Below are 25,961 nucleotides of genomic sequence, written 5' to 3' on the forward strand. Positions count from 1 at the left end.
TCAGTCAGCGGTGAGCCACAAAACGTCCCCTTGGCGAGCGAGATGACAGATAGAAGCGGCACCAGGCTTCACGTTCAACACCTGGAATACCATGTTGTCAGGATTCCAGGAACTGGTTTTCGTGTGACAGATGGCTGCCGCCTCCACCGTGCTGCCATCTTCGCCCTTCACCCAAACTCTTGCGGTCCTCGTACCTTGCAGATCGTGGCAGAGATACACCGCATATGGATATTGTGAACTGTGGCAGTAATACACTGCCTTGTCTTCTTTGCTCTCGTATTTCACTCCCGTAATGGTATACTCCTGCCTTACAGATTTTGACGTCTTTGAAAAATTCGTCGCCAGCACAGTCAAGCGATTGCTTCCCAGCTTCGACGTGGTGAAATCAATCATGGCCTCCAACGATGTTGGGCAGAATTTGGTTTCGCCCTTCATAGCAGGACTTTCACAATCTTGTAAAGTCTCCTTCATAGCCAGGGCCGTGATGGAATCTGGCGCTATGTTGAGCTCCTTCAACGCTACGGAAAGCTTGTCGGAGGAGAAAGGGATTTCGTCTGCAACGGCGCGTGGAAGAAAATACTTCTGATGAGAATTGGGAATGCTTTCGTGCAGAAAGGTGAGAGGCACTTTGGTTCCGCCTACCAAATCTTTCTCCAGCAGAAGCATGCACAGCGATATGTCCCTTGGCATTTGCGTAATTGCAGCGTAATTGATGCCCGCGACGCACCTCCCAACTCCTTTTGCCTGTTTTTGCGTCCCAACTTTTCTCGGAGGCATCCCCACGTTCACCTTCACTCCTCCCTTGCCCACGTTCACCTCCACTTTCTCATCGTTGGTTGAGATGAGTTCCTTCAGAGCTTCTGGCATGGGTGTTGTGGGCAGCTTCTCGTGCCAGTACGCCATACTCGGAGTCCAAGAGACCCTTTCACCCTGCAAATGCGCCGCTCGGATAGCTGCTACTGACTGTCAATTCCAAACAACAAAAAACTCATAAGCAAGCTAGCAAAGAAAAATTGTTTAGATTCGAGTCAAATTAATTACAAACTATATGAACTTTCTTGAGAAAGCATACAATAAGAAGAATGAAACTAGTTAGAATTCCCATCTTGTGAAAGACACCAAGTTCAATGATTCAGACATACCAAGTGAGAGAGGACTTTGTCCATATAAATACTGAGCTTAAGACGAGGGAAGCCGCCATTGTGGATGCAGGCATACCATACATGCATATGCATGCCCATATCTCAAATCATTTCATCCTATTTGTATTGTGGGACATTTTGATATTATCTAGTTTTACTAAGATATTTCTATGCACTCTTACTTTTATTTGAGCTTTATTTATTAAAAAAAATATATTTATAGTTTTAGCAGCACGACTCTTTTGAAAAGATATATATATTTTTATAACTTTAAGATAGAAAATATTTTATTTTTTCCATAATGTTATTTTGAATAGTTATTAGTTGTATATTTTTTCAAATTATAAATAGACATGAGGTGGCATATGTGGAAGATATCAGATCAGATCGTATGCTACATTGGTTTACAGTGTCGACCAACTTTAGGCAACTTTAAAAATATCAACGTCCATATCAGCTGATGAAGCGGGAGCCACCTTATTGATAATCACGGGCTAGAATTCAGTAACATTATTTTCTCTCACTTGCAAAATTGAAAAGCAACGCTATCAAAGTAAAGTTATCAGATTAATCACAAATTACGTGAATTCTTTTTTCTGTTTTTTCGGTGATCTGAATTATTTTGTCAATTCAAAGGACAATACCCAAAGCAGAATTTGTGGTATTGTAAACACATAACAAATCATATAAAATTTCATTTCATTGAAAATATATAAGAACCATACAATTTTTGGCAAATTCTGTGAAAGAGAGTTGTGTGCCCTTGAATCCATCCCATTTGGGCAAACTCTATAAAAGAGAGTTGTATGCCTAGAATCTATCCAATTTGGGCAAACTCTGTAAAAGAGAGTTGTATGCCCGAGCCTGTACAATTTAGGCAATCTTGTGAAGGAGCGTATGCCTATAACTCTGTAACTCTATAACTCTCCAACTCCTTGCAATTGGATTCGAATTGGGCTTATTTATAAGCTTTCAAAGAAGCTGAACAACCACCACATTTTTGTCCTCATCAGAAGTTGAAAAGATTTAAGGAAGCAGACCATTTTGTTTGCGAAAAGTTTCCTAAGAAGACTGCATAAATACAGGTATGATTTGTCAGCAATTCTTAGTTGCAGAACGCTACCATTGTTTCTCTGTTTTTGTTAGTAAAAATTTTCATTATTTGTTTTTTAATTAAAACCCCTATTTTTTTTATTGCTCAACTTCATTGTTATTACTAATGTGGGTATTTTCCAAAATCGCTGATTATTGCCTGAGACTTTCATTCATTTATTTGTTCACTGACAGGGGTTTTAGAGAACAGTATCCAGACTTTTTTGCAGGAGCTTTGTTTACTGTGACTTAATTTGAAGAATTTTCATTTAGCTTCATTTTCATTTTCAAGACTTTTGGCTCTATGGCCAATGCATAGGCTAAGGCTACTGATATCCTTCTGCACAGACACTTTGTCCTCAATGTCGTTCTTGTGTTGAGAAAAATTCTCCTTACAAAATCATAGATTTCTCGCTTGAAACGAAGCAGAAGAGCGGAAATGTTTTTTTTTTTATATTCCGTTGTCCACAAAATTCGCCACAACAATGGCAGGAATTTGAGGTGTTTCTATAATGCATATGAATTTTTTTATCCAGCAAATCAATATCAGATTGGACATTTTTGTTGTCCACTTGCATTAGGGATCTTTATGAATTTTGAAAGCCGCGATTAAGAGGAATTTTTTTAGTCTGCACACCACTACAGGCTGGTCTCGTTACCCATTAACTACTCTTTGATCCCAACAAACAATTTCGAGGGGCAAACCATCCTCCCACCAAGTCAGCCATTCGCCTATCAAATATTTGTAGGGAAAATTCTATAATCCTATTCAATTTGACCCTTCCATTGGTGTGCACTTATAGGTTAAAGCTCGGGACTCTTTTTTGCAAATGTAGATAGAAATCTGCATAATACCAATTCCATTCTTATTTCCCTGCAACTGGTAGGGGTTTCACCTTCAAGGTTGTTTGTGCAGTTGCAACAAATAACTCAAGACAAAATTTGTGTGTATATTACAACCATTGCATTTCATGGCAGTTACAAAACCTGGGCATGCTCCATTTTTTCCGTTTGCATAATAGTATTACAGTATCAGCATGGCCTGTAGCCTTCTTACATTGCCTACTGGTGCACTAGGCCTATCCTATGCATTCCGTGTTTATTTTTCAAATTCATTTTGTACTGACATTTTGCATTTCTAATTGAATTTGAGGTCTTGTATCGAATATTGAATGAAGTATTCTTTAAATGAAACCCGTGTGAATTTGATAGTGATAATAGCTATCCTTGTTGAACGGAATCATAGGATTATAAATTTATAAATTTAAGCAGAATACAAGGACACTAGGGCTCATTGAGATTGAAGTTGTGTAATTATTTTGCAAGTGGGTATGATAAAAAAATCACAATGGAGTAAAGTGGATTCCTGAACCTTCCTCTTTTTCCTTTTTCCTTTTTCCAGTTGGCTAAAACTTGAGTGAGCATACATCTAGCTTTACCATTCATGGAGTTTGATAGGGATATTCAGTATTTTAATAGTTTTATTATGCAACGCTTTTTGAATGGATTCGGGGGCATATAAATTTTAGCAGAATATAGGGAAACTGGGGTTCACTTTCCTTGAAGTTGTGTTTTTTTTTTTTCTTTATTATTAGACAAGTGGGTTAGGTAAGAAACACCCAATAGAGAAAAATGGATTCCCAAACTTAGCTTTTCTTCTTTGTAAAGGATAATATTGTGATATGAATTGACAATATAAATGTGTTTTTGTCTGGCAGGGTATCCTTTGCACAACACAGTCTTACAAATTTCACATGCTTACTGCTCAAGGTAAGTAACTATTTCTTAAAGTTGTTTCTTTTGATTTGTTCTTCAAACATATATGACCAAAATATTAGGCTTTGTTTTTTTTTCATCTAGCCTAGGTAATAATTCACTGAGATGGAGTTTATTCATTTGTAAATCCTAGAGTTCTTGTATTCTGTAAGAGAGAGAGATTGTTGAACAAGTGTAGTGTAATTCTTTTAATTTTAATAAAGAAATAGATACAGTTTTTAAAGTGATATCTGAATAATAGTAAATTTCTCTATGTCTTTTGAAATTACCTTAAGGTCATATCTTTGCTTCTACCAGTGTTGATAAGTTAGAGAGATGTAGCTTTCCATGCTAATTTGATAGGTGATGTGACACTTCTGAGGTATCAATAACAGTACACAATAGTTTTCTCCCTCAAAGATAGTTCAATATTAATGTGAAGCTCTTCAACATTTAAAGTTGTTTGAAAACAATAACAATACACAATGGTTTGCTCTCTCAAAGATAGTTTAATATTAATGTGAAACTCTTCAACATTTAAAGATGCTTGAAGACAACTTAGGCTTCAGATAGCTCATCTTGTAGTGTACTCTAGTTCATTTCATGTCATGTTGCTTTCTTTGCCAAGTTAATTGGTTTAGATAAGAAACATTTTCTTATTTATCTTTTACCTTTTGCTAGGATTTTCACCAATTGAATGATTTCATTCAATCAAGAGCATTAGCATAATTTCAATGTTCTTTTCCAAATAAAAGATAAGATATTACATAGTTGTTAGACCATGTATCCCAAATTAGATTATTTTTGTTTTGTAAATAACTAGTTAATTGTCTTTCACAACAAACTTTTGATATTATGCTTAGTTTTTGTAAATCCAAATCTTTTGCACTATTCAGTTGCATTCAGAACCCGCATGGTATTACACACTACACTTTCCAAACTGCCACTTTATACTAGTTTTGAAAACTAGTTCTTAGAACACCACAACCAGTTATCAGTTTTGTACCAAATATCAGTTGTAAATTGTTTTTAAAATCATATTATATATGTATTTTTTTAAAGAAAGATTCCTGCAAGCAGTAAAGTGAGAAAAGTTGTTACCTTTTCATATGTAGTATTATTTATTTTTATACATTTTTTACATGCTCAAAGTAACTTTATACTAGAAAATTGTTCTTAACCTTTGACGGTTCTCATGACAACTTATATTTGGATATGATTTCTTTTGTTGTCCACTAATACATGTCTGTAGCTTTCTGTGACACATCACTGCAACTAAAGTCAATAGCATTTTGTGCTATGCTTATTTATTTATTTATGCCTCAAAGACTATAAAGATAAATTTCAGTCCATGTTCACCTACACGCTATTTCAAGAGAATTAAAAATCTTTTCTTCTCATATTCATACGGTTTTTCTTATTTTGATGCCTTCAGTTTAACCCATCAATCTTAATCCACCTAAGCACAAAAAATACAGAGTTGAATAATCAAGATGTTAAGCTCTAAATCATGAGACAGTTTGAGCAATCTCAATTCGACTATGATTTTACAGCATAGTACTGATATTTCTTCATTTCCCATATTTCATTTTCTCCTAGTGCCCACAATCTCTACCTTTCCCTCACCAGATTTAGCATAAGGCAGGGACTCTAGCTGTATATCACAGCTCTTGTTTTTATTGATCTTTTGAATTTAATCTGGATAATGTTTAAAAACAATTATAGTACAACAGCAAAATTATGTGAGATATTATTTTTGATGGGGTTTGTGGTTGCAATGTGTATAGAGACGTTAGCAAGGAATTCATATGATTTTTTTTATTTTCTCTTTCCAATTAGAAGTATTAGTTCATATAACTTTTTCTTGTTTTCTCCTCTTTCCACATTACTTGTGTAGAGGGGTTAGCAAGAAATCCAATAAAATTCTTATTGTAAAAATTGTATGGTGAGGGTTGTGCTCTTTACTGAGACCCTATAGTAGTCAATCATTGGTCCAAAATTAGTGGGAAATAACTACTTCATTACCCTAATTTGAATCCAAACAATTTAAATACCATTATTCAATGTGTCAACTACTTTGTTAAATTAATAAAATTCAATAAGTAATTAAAAGACTAAAACTGAAAAAAAGAAAGAAAAGAAAAAAGAAAAAAGATAACAATAAAAAAATATAGACCATACATTGCAAGTTGTTAATTGAAGTTCACCCCTTGAGTGCTATGTCTCTATTTTTGCTTCAAATGTGCAACCGATCTATTAAAATTCCCTTGTTTAAACATAGGTATACTCTTGACAAAATCTATAAATACACTTTCCCATAAATGAGAAGGTATTGGAAGTGGCATGGGTAAACCTATTATTTTGTTACCGAGTTCACTTGTAGCACAAATGACACACCCATTTACATATTTTTACATAGTTTCATTCATTTGAGGAAAATAACAATAATGTTGCAACTAAGCTACTGCTTTACGTGCACCAAAATGACCAGAAATAAGAGAAGTATGTGCTTCTCTAGTTACATGTACTCTTTCATCCCTTGGACCACACAATTTACCAAGATCATATAGCAGTTTGTCATGAATGTGTAATCTAGAATTCTTATACTTGTGTACCATGGATTGGTGTTTCATATACATCCTTGAAATTTCCATCTCTAGCATACTATTCGATATAACTTTCATGAGCTAAAGAACTATGCTATAGGATAATACATGGATTAATATAAGGACTTTTTGTCGATGTTATAAATCATCAATTTGGATCAATTAAGGGAATCCTCCTAGATCAATCATCTCTTTGGTGTTACTCATAATTACCTCCTAGTTTCGTATTAGTTAAGTCACATATGTAGACTTCCAGCAGGGTTTTTTAGTCTCTTTATTGATACTTTTTTATTCCCTTTGTAATAACCATCCATCTCTGGAATATTTCAGCCATTTATTTATTTTTCTGCCAAGACCAGTTATCAATTTCTTCATTTAGTCATTCCAAGCTATTTTTGGACACCAAATTTCCTAAACTCTAGATTTTTAATTTATCCTAGTGTATTTATGTCATTTTCCATTTAAAAAGCTCCATATAGGTATTCAAGGCACAAAAAAATCCCTCTGTTTTTTGTTGCAACTCAATGTAGATAATGCAATGTGTTTAGGTAGATTTAAGGTTAGGGTTGTTGGAAATTGACACTATTGGTTAGGTTTCACTATGTTGTCATTGATGGAAACATTATTTTGGGTTCCGACTTCATATGGTGTACCGGCAAGCACTTTATAGACTCTACACCGGCACTAGCACCGACACCGACAGGATAAAAGATTTCTTTGGTCACCAGCAATGCAGATCGACATGGTATGGTAAAGGTCATCGGTATTAGAGGCCGACACATCTTGGATCCGGCATCAGCAACTTGTTTTAATGCTTATTCATTTATGTTATATGGCCAACATGTTAATATGATATTGTATATATCCTTGTAAGCCGACATAAGGCATAAATTTGTATAGGGTATATAGGGGAGATTGATTAGATCATTTTGAATAAGGATAGATATGTGGAAGTGATACATGGATATAATGTAATGTGAAATATATCATAGAGACTGTGTATGCGAGGAACTCATTGTAAGGGTTATTCTGGTACTGAGGTTTAGGGTTTTAACTGGAATAGATTGATCTTAAAACATAATTGTATTCTTGCATAGGAGATGCTATATTAAGCAGTTCATATTTCTCTAGATTGTTGTCTGGATTGTTATGTAGTCAGTGAGGCTCCTATTGTGATGAGCAGTGTGGTCTAGGTTGTAAGCCTTCTTGCAAGTGCAGGCCCATCATATATTTTAATATCTCTTCATATGGCCAATGAACTGATATTGTGGGTCACAAACCCCACCATGGTTTTTCCTCTTTGAGGTTTCCCATGTATAATAATGTGTGTTATGTTTCTCATTTATGTATTTCTCTTAATGGTTGCATTGCTTTTTTCAATTTTGTTTATATCGATATACCAATTGGTGAATGAATTTTTTGTTAAGGCTAAAATCTTATATTCTGGTATAACACTAATTCACCCAACCCTCTCAATGTTATTGGTTTCCAACAATTGGTATCAGAGCCTTGTGCGTCAAAGGAAGTTTGACAACTTGATAAAGATCCTGAAACCAGAACCATTGGATATGGATTTGGAGAAGTAGCTTAAGATGGCACTTGAAGATTATGATGCTGAAAGATTGAAGAACTTAAAGCAACAAGATGAGTTTAATTATGCTAAAGAATTTATTCTTGTCCTACAAGAGAGACTATCATCTGTTCAAGCTAGGAGAAAGGAACTTTTGCAAAATCAAGATGATGAAAATGCACTTAAGGAACAATGTCAGAAATTGAGTCAGGAGAACATGGTTATGAAGAATTAAATGCAAGCTATGACTATAAGGATGTCTAAGGAGACTGAGGATAGAAAGAAAAATGAAGAAGATCTTGTTGTATCCCTAAAGAACAAATTTGAAGAGTGTGGTAGGTTGACTCATCAAAATGAGATGTTGAGGTCTGATTTGGTACAATCCCATAGCAATGAGCAAGAAATTGAAAGACAAATGTCAATACTAAGAGATTATTTAACTACTACAACTGAGTAGAAAGAAAAATTCAAGATCAGCTCAGCATAGCTTGATGAGTTATCGAAGAGATAGAGGCGGATTGGAGATTCCACTGGACTTGGATTTGAGCAAGGATAGAATTACGGTACTACTAATGAAGATCAAAACCATAAGGCACTGATAAGGAAGTTCAATACTTATAAATTCACTGGTAGATTTTTTGTTTGCAATAGATTTGGTCACATGGCTAGGCAATGTAGAAACAGAGCAAATTAGAACCCTGATTCTGCTCCCTATAAATGTTCTAAATGAAATAAAATTGGTCATAAGATAAAAGATTCCAGAATGAATGTAAAATTCTATGCTTGTGGAAAATTTGGACATATGGCTAATAAGTGCAGTTCAAATTTCACCGGTTTTAGCAAGGTAATTCAAAAGAACAAGGTTACATGCTATGCATGCAATGAAATTGGACATATTGCTAAGTTTTATAGAAGCAAAAATCCATCGGTTAGAAATGTAGGATCAAATGATAAAGGAAAAGAGAAGGTTAGTGAAATCCGGCAAGATCACACTCAAAGATGGGTTAGAAAGATAGAAGAGCAATCATCAGATGGGATTGTCTCAGTTACCTATTTGATAGAAGAAGCTATTGCTGCACCGACAGTGAGCTCATCCAGTAACTAAGGCAAATGCTTTAGGGGTATGCAAATTTCATGGAAGATGTTCTAGATATTGGAGAGGATTATCCAACATTGATATGTTTAGAGTGAGATCCGGTATCTTTCACCAGTAGTCATTTATGTTAATGGAAGATTAGGGTTTTCTCGATGTATAAAATGCCGATTACACTTTATTATCAACCACCTAGCATTCAAAGCAATTTTAGAGCAATTCAGAGCAACTTAGTGCAATCAGAAGCTATTCAGAGGTGATTAGATTTATTCTTGAGCGATCACATCGACATCTGGAAGGATTTGTTGGAGGTTTTCACTGAGAGTGAACAAAAGGTATTTTTCTTGAATCATGGAATTGGGATCATCTTCTGCTCTTGTTTTCATTGCAAATCCAACTATAGGAGAATTTAAGGACCTCCTCAGGCCAATTTTCAAATTCTTTCCACATGTGGCTAACAAGGAAGATTCAGTTGGAGCATTTTCTCACGTCATGGAAGGAGTGCTATATGTGGAAGATGTTAGGGCCTACATTCATTATCATATAGAAGACTTAGGAACTTCTAAGATCAAGGGGATGTATATGAATGAACTCATGGGAGAATTTGGTAAAATCAAACTAGCATATAAACACATCAAAGATCTAGGGTTCACAGATATTCTGGATATGCCAGAGTTCGAGGATAAGATTGTCAGATATGTAATAATTAGAGTACATGGGGAATTTATATGGCTGGACAGACCCTAGAAAATTACTAAGGAAGCCATCCGAGCAATTACGAGTTTGCCATCAATAGGGAAACATCCGGATAAGAAAGTATCAAATCAATTCGTAAGGAAGATCATCGGTGCCACATCAAGCAAGAGATCGATGAAGGTGAGCACCATCACCGACATTGACATCAAATTTGGCAATATGGTTGTAGACTACAAGGTAACTCAGTCTAATCGACTGAATTCAGTTTCCAGTTCATGCATTTTGGCTGCTTATAAGCTGATGAGAGAAAATATCAAGTTAGATCTTTGTGACTGGATGCTTGAGGAGTTATTGATCAATTTAGGGAAGATTAAAGGTGAGAAGAAGGGCACGTTCTAGTATGGAAATTTGTTAGTCTACTTAAAGTTATACTTTTTGAATGATACTCCCATTTCTGGAAGGAAGTAATGGGTTTTTGACATCTTGATAGGAAGAAAAATAAAGCAATCAATTGTTGCATTGGGAAGTCTTAGAGTTGATAAGGTATGGGGTTACTTCAAGGCTTTTTAGAAATCTATGAGGTCTAGAATAGGAATACCTAAGAAAATAGTAGAGAAATAATCTACCGACATTTGTTTCATCATGAAGAAGGATGTGACTCTCATGGAGGCAATCAAGCCCTGAAAGATTTGGATAGAGGAAACGGGCTATGAGGTAGATGCATTAATCATTGATGCCTATGCAAAAATTTTGATTGATGCTGCAAATTCTTTATTTATATATAGCGAGCGCACTTGAGCAGTGGCCTGGATCTCAGTCAGCTGTGATACCAAGTGAGAGAGGACTTTGTCCATATAAATACTGAGCTTAAGACGAGGGAAGCCGCCATTGTGGATGCAGGCATACCATACATGCATATGCATGCCCATATTTCAAATCATTTCATCCTATTTGTATTGTGGGACATTTTGATATTATCTAGTTTTACTAAGATATTTCTATGCACTCTTACTTTTATTTGAGCTTTATTTATTAAAAAAAATATATTTATAGTTTTAGCAGCACGACTCTTTTGAAAAGATATATATAATTTTATAACTTTAAGATGGAAAAAATAATTTATAACTTTAAGATAGAAAATATTTAATTTTTTCCATAATGTTATTTTGAATAGTTATTAGTTGTATATTTTTTGAAATTATAAATAGACATGAGGTGGCATATCTGGAAGATATCAGATCAGATCGTATGCTACATTGGTTTATAGTGTCGACCAACTTTAGGCAACTTTAAAAATATCAACGTCCATATCAGCTGATGAAGCGGGAGCCACCTTATTGATAATCACGGGCTAGAATTCAGTAACATTATTGTCTCACACTTGCAAAACTGAAAAGCAACGCTATCAAAGTAAAGTTATCAGATTAATCATAAATTACGTGAATTCTTTTTTCTGTTTTTTCCGTGATTTGAATTATTTTGTCAATTCAAAGGACAATACCCAAAGCAGAATTTGTGGTATTGTAAACACAACAAATCATATAAAATTTCATTTCATTGAAAATATATAAGAATCATACAATTTTTGGCAAACTCTGTGAAAGAGAGTTGTGTGCCCTTGAATCCATCCCATTTGGGCAAACTCTATAAAAGAGAGTTGTATGCCTAGAATCTATCCAATTTGGGCAAACTCTGTAAAAGAGAGTTGTATGCCCGAGCCTCTACAATTTAAGCAATCTTGTGAAGGAGCGTATGCCTATAACTCTGTAACTCTATAACTCTCCAACTCCTTGCAATTGGATTCGAATTAGGCTTATTTAGAAGCTTTCAAAGAAGCTGAACAACCACCACATTTTTGTCCTCATCGGAAGTCGAAAAGACAATCCAATATTGAAAGGTTATTACATTTATATGAAGACAAAAATTAATTAAAAATTAAAATATTTAATACTCGGACTTATTTCTAATCCCCATGACCATCTTGTGAAAGACAGTCAGTCCCACCGACAACATGTTGTAGTGATTTAGAGATACAGAAGTAAACGTGAGAGTCATAAAAGGACGATATAATGTCAGGGCGTACGTGTCCATAGTCATTGGGAATATAGATTTCTTATGTGATATTTAAATAATCATCAAACAGTTTTATAGTAAATGGCTGGTTGTGGCAACACTCTATTTAAATAATCATAGTTTTATAGTAATTTTCATATTATTTTATCTTATTTTTATTGATCGTTTGAATTTAATCTGGATAATGTTTAAAAACAATTATAGTACAGTAGCAAAATTATGTGATATATTCTTTTTGATGGGGTTTGTGGTTGCAATGTGTATAGAGAGGTTAGCAAGGAATTCATATGATTTTTTTTCTTTTCTTCTCTTTCCAATTAGAAGTATTAGTCCATATAACCTTTTCTTATTTTTCCCTCACTTCTCATTAGATGAGTTCATACAACTTTTTCTTGTTTTCTCCTCTTTCCACATAACTTGTGTAGAGGGGTTAGCAAGGAATCCAATAAACTTCTTATTGTAAAAAATGTATGGTGAGGGTTGTGCTCTTTACAGAGACCCTATAGTAGTCAATCATTGATCTCAAATTAGTGGGAAATAACTACTTCTTACCCTAATTTGAATCCAAACAATTTAAATACCATTATTCAATGTGTCAACTACTTTGTTAAATTAATAAAATTCAGTAAGTAATTAAAAGACTAAAGCTGAAAAAAAAAAAGAAAAAAAAGAAAAAAGAGAACAATAAAAAAATATAGACCATACATTGCAAGTTGTTAATGAAGTTCACCCCTTGAGTGCTACGTCTCTATTTTTGCTTCAAATGTGCAACCGATCTATTAAAATTCCCTTATTTAAACATAGGTATACTCTTGACAAGATCTATAAATACGCTTTCCCATAAATGAGAAGGTACTAGAAGTGGCATGGGCAAACCTATTATTTTTTTACCAAAATTACCAGAAATAAGAGAAGTATGTGCTTCTCTAGTTACATGTACTCTTTCATCCCTTGGACCACACAATTTACCAAGATGATATAGTAGTTTGTCATGAACATGTAATCTAGAATTCTTATACTTGTGTACCATGGATTAGTGTTTCATATACATCCTTGAAATTTCCATCTCTAGCATACTATTCGATATAACTTTCATGAGCTAAAGACCTATGCTATAGGATAATGCATGCATTAATATAAGCAATTTTTGTCAATTTGGATCAATTATGGGAATCCTCCTAGATCAATCATCTCTTTGGTGTTACTCATAATTACCTCCTAGTTTTGTATTAGTTTAGTCACTTATGTAGACTTCCACCTGGGTTTTTTAGTCTCTTTATTCATATTTTTTTTATTCCCTTTGTAATAACCATCCATCTCTGGAATATTTCAGCCATTTCTTTAGTTTTCTCCCAAGACTAGTTATCAATTTCTTCATTTAGTCATTCCAAGTTATTTTTGGACACCAAATTTTCTAAACTCTAGATTTTACATTTATCCTGGTGTATTTATGTCATTTTCCATTTAAAAGCTCCATATGGGTATTCAATTCACAAAAAAATCCTTTAATTTTTTGTTGCAACTCAATGTAGATAATGCAATGTGTTCAGGTAGATTTAAGGTTAGGGTCAAGGTTACATTATAGTTAGTGTCCACATTGAATTAAGTTAGGGTAATGGTTATATTAGGGTTACAAATTAATTAAGAGAAATATTCAATTTTAGATTAAATTAGGTTTAGGGTTGGGTTTTAATTGGGGTTATAGCTATAATTAGGGTTAACATTAGAATTGCGGTTAATGTTAGAATAAAGATTATATATCAAGTTATAATTATGGTTATGGTCAATATTAGAACTAGGGTTAGGGATAGGGCAAGGTCAAGTTTGAGATTAGGTTGAGTTTTTAATTAAGATTAAGGTATGAGTTCTTAAGTTCAATAAGAGTTAGGATTGAGGTTAGGTTAGGTTAGGATTCTTTTAGGCTTAGGGTTAGGGTTCAAGTTCAATGAGGGTTAGGGTTAGAGTTCAAGTTCAATGAGAGTAATATATATAGCAAGCGTAGTTGAATAGTTATATGGATCTCAAGTGGCTCTGAGCCACAAAACATTGCCTTGTAGAGACTAATGGAAGATATAAGTGACATATAATTGTTTATTAAAATATTTCTATGGATGTAGGCATAACACATGCATGTTAATATTTCAAATTACATTATTTTATTTTTGTCTTTATCTTATTTTTATTGTGGGATATTTTGATATTTTTGGTCAATATCTACTATCACATTATTTTCTTTCTATCTTCATTTTATTTTAATCATGGGAATTTGATATTTTTAAAACACACATACTAATGTACTTTATAAAGATATTTCTATGGATGCATGCATAGCATACATGCATGTGAATGTCAATATCTCAAATTACATTATTTTCTATCTCTCCATCATATTTTTACTGTGTAACATTTTGATATTTTTTAGATATGTAGTAATGTATATTAGTAAGATATATTTGTGTTCTATTAATTTTATTTAAGATTTATTTAATTATTAATTTTTAAAAAAGATATGTGTAGTTTAGTAGCTTGATTCTTTTAAAAAGATGTGTAATTTTATATGTTTAAAATATAATTTTCTTCCATAAGATTATTTTGTATAGTTTTCTGTTATTTTATATATTTTTAAAATATATCATTTATTTATTTTTTAAATAAAATTATTTAATATTAATACATGCATTTTAAAAAAAATGTTTTATATTGAATGCAAAATTCGATAAACTTTCTTTGTAATTCCCATAATTCATATGGCTAAAATGAAAAAGAAAAGACTAGTTGTATTATTTTTTCTTACAGAACAAACAGGTTTTGAAGGGACTCAAAACGCTTTAACAAAGATCTACAACAAGTAGCTGGATAAAGATATACCCATTTTAAAATAGAAACCCAAAGTCAACAAAAAGTGAAAACCTAGCAAAAAGACAGCAAAGAGGAAGAAACTAATACAAAATTTTTAGGGCCTTCGCAACCTTTGTTTCCAGTTGAGTCATGTTTAGAGCAATTTTCTTGAGTTCCTAAATTTTTTGGTTTGCAAATTTCTTCTTCAAGTTGGCTTTGGTTCTTTTGGATGGCCCAACCATTTCCTCCTATTTTTTATCTATGGAATCCACATCCAAGGTAGCTGCTTCTTGATGGATAGTTTCTAGTTTCCCTACCATGGTATTTACACTTTCAACAAAACTCTTCACCACCTTGTGTCTACATGTAACCAGAGAGATAAGGTTCCCATTGACTTTCTAAAATTTATTCTCCATCTGACTCAGTCTGCCTTCATATTCTTTCTTGAGTTTATCTTTGAGAAAAGATATTTTTCTATCATAATCTCTCTTTATATCACTTACAGTGCTCATCGTTTTCTGCACATAGTCCACAATTGATTTTCTCTAGTCCACCATCCACTATTTTACACCTTGATTTTCTTGTTTCCTATTGACTGCCCGAAGTTTGATATTGATGCCCTTGATCTCATGGAAAGCCCATTTAAACATCCTAAAATTATCCACAATTGAATCATGGGTAATGGCCAAGACATCATCTGGGTTCTTTCTATCCAAGATAAGAAAAGACAAATTTGTATTTAGATCATTTGAGAAGGGGGTCTATCACTCCTAATGGGTGCAAAAATGGACTTATTCGGGATAGAATGGTAGGAGGGAAGTGATTCAGAATTAAAAGTGGACACAAGGGATGCTTTGACTCTCTTAAATTTGTGACCAATCTTCAAGGAAGAGTTTGGCTCAGAGGAAGACTAGTTGTATTGTTTACTCATTATAATATCATATTTACAATCAATATGGATCGACCAACTTGATATAGAACTACAATATAATACTAGAGACACACATTATTACTTTAATGAATTCAATCAAATGAGATGAGAAGGACGACTAATTTAATAAATTATTTACTAAATGACCCTGAAACACTATTTTTGGAAATAACTACAACTGATTCTTAATATAACTAATATTTTTGAAAAGCTATCTATTTGTAATTCAAATTCTACATTTAGGATATGAAACTAAATTAATGAGGAAATCTTATTGAGTCTTCTAATCAAATATTAAAATCAATGAAATTAGATGCATGGATATTTATTTATAAATTATATACTAGATAATATACAAATTAAATGAAATATCTTATATAAATTATATTAGAAGCTCAGTCTAAAATAATAGCATTATTTTTTAATATGTTGGTGTGAATGGAGTGTTATCTAATCAACTCATCACCTAGGTTCTATTGACACTAATTGTGTAAGTTTACTTAGGATACCCACAAGATACTTATCACTTAAAGTCTCAAGTCATAATCTGATTACGACACATGTCATAATATTAGATAATATTATGTTTCATTTTGGTCTATATAACACATTGGCTCTTAATGTAACTGAAACACTATTTTTTGAAATAACTACAACTGATTCTCAATATACCTAATATTTTTGAAAAGGTATCTATTTGTAGTTCAAATTCTACATTTAAGATATGAAATTAAATTAATGAGGGAATCTTATTGAGTCTTCTAATCAAATATTAAAATCAATGAATTTAGATGTATGAATATTTATTTATAAATTATATACTAGATAATATACAAATTAAATGAAATATCTTATATAAATTATATTAGGAGTTAAGTCTAAAATAATAGTAATAGTTTTAAATATGTTGGTGTGAATGGAGTGTTATGTAATCAACTCATCGCCTAGGTTCTATTGACAGTAATTGTGTAAGTTTACTTAGGATACACATAAGATACTTATCACTTAAAGTCTGAAGTCACAATCTGATTACGACACATGTCATAATACTAGATAATCTTATGTTTCATTTTGGTCTATATAACTCATTGGCTCTTAATGAAATTTTATTTCATTATAATTCATTATCATTGTATACTTGCGTCTTGTGATAGATACTCTTATTCTCTCACATTTGATCTCTTGTATATTTTCATTGGAGCTCTTAAATCATGGATGGTTACATATTTAGCAAAATCTTGCATGGTATAAAGCATTCCATAAAAACTCATTCATGATACTAAATCTTGTGGGATTACTTCTTGATAGTATAAGATCTCCACTTTTTATCACGCGATGTCTTGAAAAATTAAGAAAACTTGATAATAATACTAGATCCTATGGGGATCTTTGTGAATTTGTACTATAGGTTCACTTTAGATAATGTTAATGTAAATCTACTATCATCATTGAGTTCAAAGGTCTAATGTCCCAAAATATTAGATTAAAATGTTACAAAATGTAATGCTCCAAAATATAAGATTAAAATGTATGACTTTTTTTCGATAAAACTCGAATAATTTAAATAATTTAAATAATTCTTGTAGGGTATAATATTTATTTAAAGAATAAAACACTCCCAAATTAAACATTGATTTACATCAATCTAGTCATAATTTCAAATAATTGAATTAAGATAGATAATAGCAAATAATAAAAAATATAAAAAAAATTAACAGAATGAAATCAAGAAATTGACACCCTCAAATTCTATTAATATTCATATTTATGGACTTAATTCAGCTATCATATATATATGGCATGATATTATTGCGACAAGTATCACTCTAGTGTCCAAACCATCCAAGTATTAAACTTATTTGGTACCCATTTGATAATTTTTTTATTTTCTTTTGTTTTCCTTACCTCTTCATTTCTTAATTTCTCGGGGTGAGCTTGGCCAATAAAGAAAACTATAATATGGATAAATTCAATCCAAAGTTTATTTCTTTTATTTTACATACTATGAAACAATGAAAGTTAAATGAAGCTATATTTTAAGAAATTTTCAAGTACTCTCATAGATATATGATAAGATTTTCAAATCTTTTCTATAATTTCTTTCTCAATTTATATTGTGCTTATCATACCAAACTTAAGGATTTGTTCTATAAGTTCATGGCGGTCTATTAGAGTGGTTTTGTTAGAGAAATTTTTGGTTGACAATATAGATAGATTAGTGTTAAACTCTTGGAGCATGTGTTAACCCCTAAGGAATTTTTGGCATTAGTGTCAAATGGTTGATATTTCCTTGACATTTGAAGCATTGACATTTTATGCTTGCCGTTGAAAACTTGTGCATATATGGTTGTGACTAAGTCACTAGGTGATGGCTAAGTGGTTAAGCCACCTAAGTGACTACCTGAAACATGTTATAATGTTTATTCACCGCACTGACAAGGACATACCAGGCATATTGGTTTGTTTTATTATTTCCCACTGAAATACTTGGTGAGTAGGACATGACATATCATCGGCATTTTGTAGAGGCATATTATATGGTTTCAAAGCTTAGCTTTGTAAAATCTTTATTTTTGTTTTGAAAGCCTTTAAGATCGAAGTAGGGCACACACATGGAATTCAAGTTTTTGTTCTCAACCAAGGAAGTTGCAATAAGTGTGCATGACAGTTTTTCATGGGCAATGCATGATAGTTTGACTAGGAAAAACATGGAAATGATAGGAAGTTTGAAGACGTCTTTAGGTGTTTTCATTCCAAAACCCATATTTTGTGTTTGTTAATCTCTTTCCAGCATTTAGTAATGTTATTGTTTGAATTCAAACTGTTTGAGGAAAATTGTTATTTTCTGTTGCTTGAGTTATGAAAGTGATTAAGGGGAGTTTGATTTGTGTAGACACTTAAATTAATTATTTGCATTAATTAATTTAATTCTCTCTCACATGATTAATTTATTTAATTTTGTTAATCCTTATTATTTCTCAGTATTGAATAAATTTAATTTAATTAATATTGTCACTATAGTCCAATAATTAATTTATCAAATAAATTAATTATTTCCCTATTCTTCTAAAGTCCCTCCAATAATTATTTCCTCTAAACCCACTCAGTTAATTAATTTTAATTAATTAATCTAGTCATGTGATTCCTACAAATCACTTTTTCCTAATCCCACTTAGCCTAATTAATTCTTCTAGAATCTTTCATAATCCCACATATTATTATTCTTCTATTTTAAATTCCCTGCTCATGTCACATCAACATTGAGCCTCTCAAAGAAATTCAAATTTATTTGAATCCCTCTATGCATCCTCATTTTTAAATTTCAAATTCTTTTCCCCCCTTATTATTATTCTTCAATTTTAAATTCCCCACTCATTTCACATCAACACTGAGCCTCTCAAAGAAATTCAAATTTATTTGAATCCCCCTATGCATCCTCATTTTGCAATTTCAAATTTCTTTCCCCCCTTTTCCCCAAGGAATTTTATATTCTTTTTTATTCCTTCAAGGTATCCTTGATTGATGCCAACTACTTCAAACCAATCCTAGCCCTTCATCATCTTTTGATCTCCACCCTCCATTTAAAATTTGAAAATCTATAAATGGAGGCCACTTCTCTCATTTTAACCATCTCTTTATATTCTATCCTTATACTGTCAATTTTTATCTTTCAATCATAAATATAGCAATCTTCATTAGGAAGACATTGTATTGCTTTACTGTTAAAATGAAATGATTCTATGAAGGACTCATCACAAGCTTTTAAACATAAAGAATCATTTTCATTAACTTCATGTATAAGATTGAAAGCTTCATACTCTGGTTGCATGTAAATCTGAAAATTTTCATCCTTTGTATTTTTTGGAACAAGATAACTTTCCATACTATTAAAACTAAAAGTTTCTATTTCTAGGTAATAGAAAGACCTCAAAAAACCTTTTTCATTCAATCTCGTAGGTTCTCTAATGTTGTCTTGATTATTCTCACTTACCATTGTTTGACTTGCATGAGACTGAACCGTTTCTTGCTGAACTTCTTGCTCATTCATGACAAGGTAGTTGTAGGAGAGAGATGAAACTGAGATGAATGGAGCCTCATCATCATAAAATTTTAATTCTTCTTTCAATTGGGATACCTTTTATTATATTCTTGCAACAACCTTGTCTTTTCTTTTAGCTCTTTGAGCTTGTGAAATCTAACAAAAAGACTTCTCCATAAAAGAGAAGATACATGATCGTCTGTTATACTTAGTTTGGTTTTTACAACATGAGAAATTATTTCTTTGTAGTGATCCCAAAAGTCATGCAACACTTTATCATCCATCTCAAGAATTTACAAGCTGGTGGGACTTGGTCTTTTCCCCAATCTTGCAGCCTTTTGATTTTGCATGATGATTTAATAGAGTCGCCAATCCTACACACACAGAGATAAATCTAAAAATCTAGGGAAACCAAATGCACTAATCTTTGATTCTGAGTCCCCAACAGAGTTGCCAAAAATCTATTGGTAAATAGATTTGTCCCTTTCCTGAAATTTATTTGTTTTCTTTGAACAAAATTATAACTCTTGTATGCCCCTTTATGAAAGGAAACAAATTACCAACAATTGGATGAATTAATTAAAATCCAACCTCTGCATTAGAGGGAAGCTCTTCGTATGATTTGCAATGAATTTAATACAAAATTAAATGTTGACACTTTTTACCAGAAAGCATGGAAAGGCTTTAGCATTCATCCATCAACACAAAACAATGCCTTCAAACTGAAACAAATATAATATTCTGAAGATTAAATAGGAGCTCACTAACTCTAATTCAAACACACGTTCACTTTATAAATTTAGAGCATAGAAAATGCACAGCAGTATTGATGTCTAATCAATACTCTCTCATGCCTCACAGGACAAGGGGGATCAACATAACTCAATACACAATAAATCTGCTAACAATTAATAGTAACCATGAATTCAAAAAAAAACATAGAAATAATTGATCATAAAATGATATCATGCCCATAGTAGATTTCTCAAGAAATATTGCTAATCTTTAAACACACAAATTCAAAGACTGCACACCATAACATTTTATTGATAATCATCGATTCCAGTTTAAAGCAATTCAGAGAAAAACAAAATGGATATTGTCTGTTGCTCGAAAAATCATAGTTTTTCTAGCCCCTTTCTTTTCTTTTTCCCCCATATATATAGTCTCTCTTGTTTTTAAGAGACTTTCAGTTATCAATAACTAATTCCTAGAAATATTATTAATTAATCTTTTCTTTAATCTTTTATCCACTTCCAAATAACTTTTTTTAAAAAAAATCTTCAAATCTTTTATCTCAGAATTTTTATAGACCCATACTTAGAGATAAATAACTTTTTAACGTGATAATATTTGTCCGATCGCGCCAGTGAGAATTTAGAAAACTAGGTTTTCTAAAACATATTAAAAATACAGCGCGATCCAGCAGTTGAGTTGACAGTTATGCCCCCCGCACTGAGATTGATTTTTTCTCTCTCAGAAAATTCATGGTTATAGATTACATTGAAAATTATAAACATTAGACATGCCAATGTTATTGGATTATTGAACTCGCTGAAATCACTCTGAACCTGCATCTGATGAATTTGAACTCTGAATTTGAACCTCCAAAATTGAACCTTGAACCTTGAACCTGCACGCTTGAACCTGCGCACTTGAACCTTTGAACCTTGAAGAAAAGAAGGTTCAAAGTTCAAGTTCAAAGACCAAAAATTACAATGAACCCAAAATTTGAACTTTGAACCTTTTTTACTTGTGCGCTTGAACCTATGGGCTTGAACCAAAAAGGTTCAAAGTTCAAGTTCAATGAACAAAAATTATGAAACCCGCTTCAGTTGAATTTGAACTTTGAACTTGAACCCGAACTTTGAACTTTTTGAAAAGGTTCAAGGTTCAAGTTCAATGGCAATTGTTCTTTTGGGTTTCCATAGGAAAACCTCCATAACTTTTTACTGAGTGCTCTGTTTCTTATGAAATTTTAACTATAGAATAAATGGGCCTAGTACAGCATAACCTAGAAATAATTTTTTCATAGGACATATAAGACTTGAGATTTAATTGTTTGCGTATATGGGTAACCAAAAAATAAAACAATTAAAATCTCCCAGCCAACATGGAGTTTGGCCATAAAAACTTCAGCATTAAAACATTAACAATAACTAATTTTTAGTTGATTATGAGGCTCTAGGAACAAGCAAAAATATAGGGTAAAAAATGAAAAAAGGCATAACCTTTGCATATTAACTCGGATTTTTTATTTTCTAAAAGTGTTGGAAAGATGATTCAGAGATCTAATCTATGGTTTAAACCATTTTTTCAAGATTTGTCTTCAAAAATTAGTTGAACACGTCCAAATTTGACCTTTCCTTTGAGAATTTTTGAGAATTTTTTTTTTTGAAATTTATCAAAAAGTCATAAGGAGTTCACTTTTGAAAGTATGGTTTTTTTTAGATAATCAGTTTGGTGTGTTTTAATCACATTTTCAAAATGGGATTAAAATGAACTCTACACATTTGGATTTCGAATTAAAAAGAGCAAGTGTAGTTTAAACCCAAGACCCACTTATGTATGCTCTCCTCTCGCATCCTAGTGTCGAAGTTGAGTACACTTGAAATAAGTGATCTTGTTTTCATTTTTTATTTTGTATCATTTCATTGTGTTTTTTCATATTAAGTCAAAAAATCCAAAAAGAAATCATAAAACCTAAAAAAGACATAAAATTGAAAAAAAAAAAAAATTCAAAAAATCAAAAAATCATAAAAATCAAAACATTTCAAAAGCCAAAAAAAAAGTGCATTACCCGAGACTACTAAACTATCTTCTACAGGACATCGGCCCAAGATTCCACTCGTCAAAGATTTCATTGATCCAACTTTGAGGCTACTAACATGTTTGTTTTGTAGGTTGCCTAAGAAAATTTGACCAAATGTTGTATTTTCTTAATCATTTTTCTAGGCACTTACTTTCAATTAGGGGTAAAAGATCAAGTGCTTGATTGTGTTTGGGGAAAGTGTAGAGGTAGGAGAGTATACTCTTGTCTATATAGAAAATCAGAAATATAGACCCCAGAATCTTTTTAAGTTTGTTGTGTGCATACCTTCCTAATTTGTTTGACACATTCACATAGGCATTGGTGAGAGTTGAATGACCCAAGTGAGTATGACTAAAACCCAAGCATTCCAATTCACTACAATAAATAAGCCTCTTGGGATGAAAATTCTGGAGGATAGAGCTATTTTAGAGTTCACTCTCATATCGTGCATTCTGTACGGCCTTTTGGCCTCGATCATGCTTACATGACTACATTTTTCTCAGTACTTTGTAAGGCTATAGGCCTTAATCACACTTGGGTGACTACAAGGAGTAGTCTTCAAACAAAAAATCCTTACTAATAGCCTCAGGATTAGAAGCCACCCAGTTCACCTTTAAAAGGTGGATAATCTTTTTGCAAGGGGGATAGTAACTCCCCCAAGAGACTTGCCATTTTGTGCTCCCATTAGTGTTTGGAGTTGGCTAATACAATATTGAGAATCCATTGCGTGAGACTTAGTGGTCATATTCTGATTAGCTATTGGGTGTGTACCTGAGTCAACAAGAAAAGGTTTTCCTCCTCAGCCAACTTCCTAGGGTAACATGATGTTCTTGATGTATTTGTTTGAATCAATGGCTAATGTGTTTGCTATGTCTTCTTGCCAAGAGTATAATTAGTCTATCCAAGTCAACATCCTAATCATCATAATCTGAGTTATATCTTAGTCCCTAATCATTTCCATGTCCTATTCAATTCATACCCAAATCATACCCTAGTCATATAAAAACATTGAACCAACCTTCATCAAGTCCAAGTCATAACAAAATCCAAGTCTTCCAACTACGTCAAAACTCCGCTCACTTTATATTTAATAAGATGAAGTTGTAAAAACATCCTAAGAAGTCAATCCACCACCCAATCAAGAAAAAGAAGCTCACACAAGCACAACTCATTAGACACCGAAATTTTTGGTATACAAATCGCAAACTCTTGCTTAAACATAGGACCTTTCTACACCAATATCATGATTACATACATGGTCATAGAAATGAGTTTGATGCTAGTCATGAACTAAGAGTATGAGATTTACACTAAGGATCTAGCTTATCTTTCAACACCAACAATCACCAGAATCAGGGTGTTTGCATACCCTCATAAAACTTACCATTCAAACCAATCACTTATTGAGTCATGTTTATACCAAGAATAGTCTAGTTATCAAGTTTATTCTAATCATCACTATCACTTCTCTTTGATCTTTCATCATCAACATTTTCTAAGGACTTAGCACATCAACCAATCTTCAATCAATCATCTTTAATCAATCAATCCTCAATCAAATCAATTCTCAATCATTCGTCAAATTAACCTCACACTAAGGTTTTATGCCTTGTGAAGTTTTATTTAGACCTCATCCTTAATCAATCAATCATCCAGTCTTTATGCTTGGGAAAGAATTCTCCCCAAGTATCTTTGCCACCTCCTTTGGGTCGATCAAGACTCTTATCTTATGTCTTTATTTTTCTTGGGATCATTAGTCAATCCTTAGTAGAAGAAAGGCTTCGATCATTATCCTAAGGGCCAAATATTACCCAACTTGGTTGTTACCTTGCTTGTGGTTTCATCAACATCCCCCACCTAAAATCCTCATCCAAGGACTAAGGTGAAATCCTAATCAAACTTGTGTCCTAATCTAAGGACCCCATTAATCAATCAATCCAATTTCATCAAATCCAAACCAAATCCAAAATCCAAGATGTTTTCTAAGTCCTTTCATCAAATATTTTTCTTCCAATCAATATTTCTAAGGTTATTCTTGTATGGTCACAACTCAATCCTGAAAGAAAAAGATGGCCAAACAACAATATGACATGCTGAACATTAATGCCCTATATCAAGACTCTACATAAGGTTCTGCCCAAAATGCGTAGCCTGACATCCAAGATCAATAAGAAGAAGGGGGCCCTGACATGGTTGACCAAGATGAACTCTCCCCAAAAGTACAAACATTTTGAAAGTACAATCAAGAAATGATGGAGAAATACATCCGATAGAATCCTAGTGGTCTTATAAAGACTCTTATTGAAAATAGAACTCGACTTCCCCCCAATCTTGTTAAATCCATTCTTGATCAACAAACACAAGGAGGTCTTGCTCCTACCCACATCGTCACACCTATCCTTCAACCCCAATCAATTGCACCCCCATCTACCATTCAAACCCAATCAATAGCACTCGTGGCATCCGTGCTCATAGTCTCCATCCCACCTTCTTCCTTCTTGGCTTCCATGTCAATATCCAATCCGATAACATAAATTCTCCAACATGCTTCTATGCCCTCTTCTTCTACCCAACCATATTTCTCCATTTCACAATCCTCCATTTCTCTCAACAATGTCGCTAATTTTATCCAGGCCTCACTTCCCCCCATCACAACAATTAATGGGTCAAAACTGATTATCACTTAAGTCCTCGTGACATCAGTCATCACATCTCATGTCCGCTATTCTTTATCATATCAATATATTAGTGGTGGTAGAACATCTTCCATAACCCATCCAATACTAGATGCGAGCACAATCCATCATGTTCAAAATCCACAACAAGATATCATCAAGGAAATCTAGGACATGACAAACATCATCAAAAAATGAAGGAAGGGAATAACAAGAGGAAACCTTACTCATTTCAGGAATTTTGTCCCTATCTTTATGACCCATCCATATCAGTTGCACCATACCCATCAGGGTTTAAAATGCCTAAATTCACAAAGTACGAGGGCAAAGGGGACCCTCGAAACCATGTCAGTGAGTTTAATATCTTATGCCAAGAAGTCTCTTATAGTGACTTGTATCTTCTTAGGCTCTTTCCTAAGAGTCTCACGGGAGACGCTCTTTCATGGTTCTCATCCTTGCCTTGAGGTTCTATCACCTCCTTCCCAAACTTAGCAAAAACGTTTGTGGTCCACTATGCTTATAACATTGTTAACAATGTTTCTATGATGGACCTTTGTAACATGAAATAGAGGCCTAGAGAAACTTTTGCTAACTTCTTGCAAAGGTGGTGACACATTATTAGGAAATTCTAGTGGGATA

General features: G+C 33.0%; 1 protein-coding gene across 1 annotated transcript; it reads right to left on the minus strand.

Moving 5' to 3' along the window:
* On the minus strand, positions 1-25,297 carry LOC131860459 (BURP domain-containing protein 5-like). Its single transcript, XM_059214861.1, has 2 exons — positions 25,088-25,297; positions 1-963 (listed from the first exon to the last, which is right to left on the minus strand). The coding sequence occupies exons 1-2, from the start codon at positions 25,295-25,297 to the stop codon at positions 1-3; spliced, it is 1,173 nt and encodes a 390-aa protein (XP_059070844.1).
* Positions 25,298-25,961: the final 664 nt, after the last annotated feature.

Source organism: Cryptomeria japonica, unplaced genomic scaffold (assembly GCF_030272615.1).
Source record: "Cryptomeria japonica unplaced genomic scaffold, Sugi_1.0 HiC_scaffold_12, whole genome shotgun sequence".
Taxonomy (NCBI): Eukaryota; Viridiplantae; Streptophyta; class Pinopsida; order Cupressales; family Cupressaceae; genus Cryptomeria; species Cryptomeria japonica.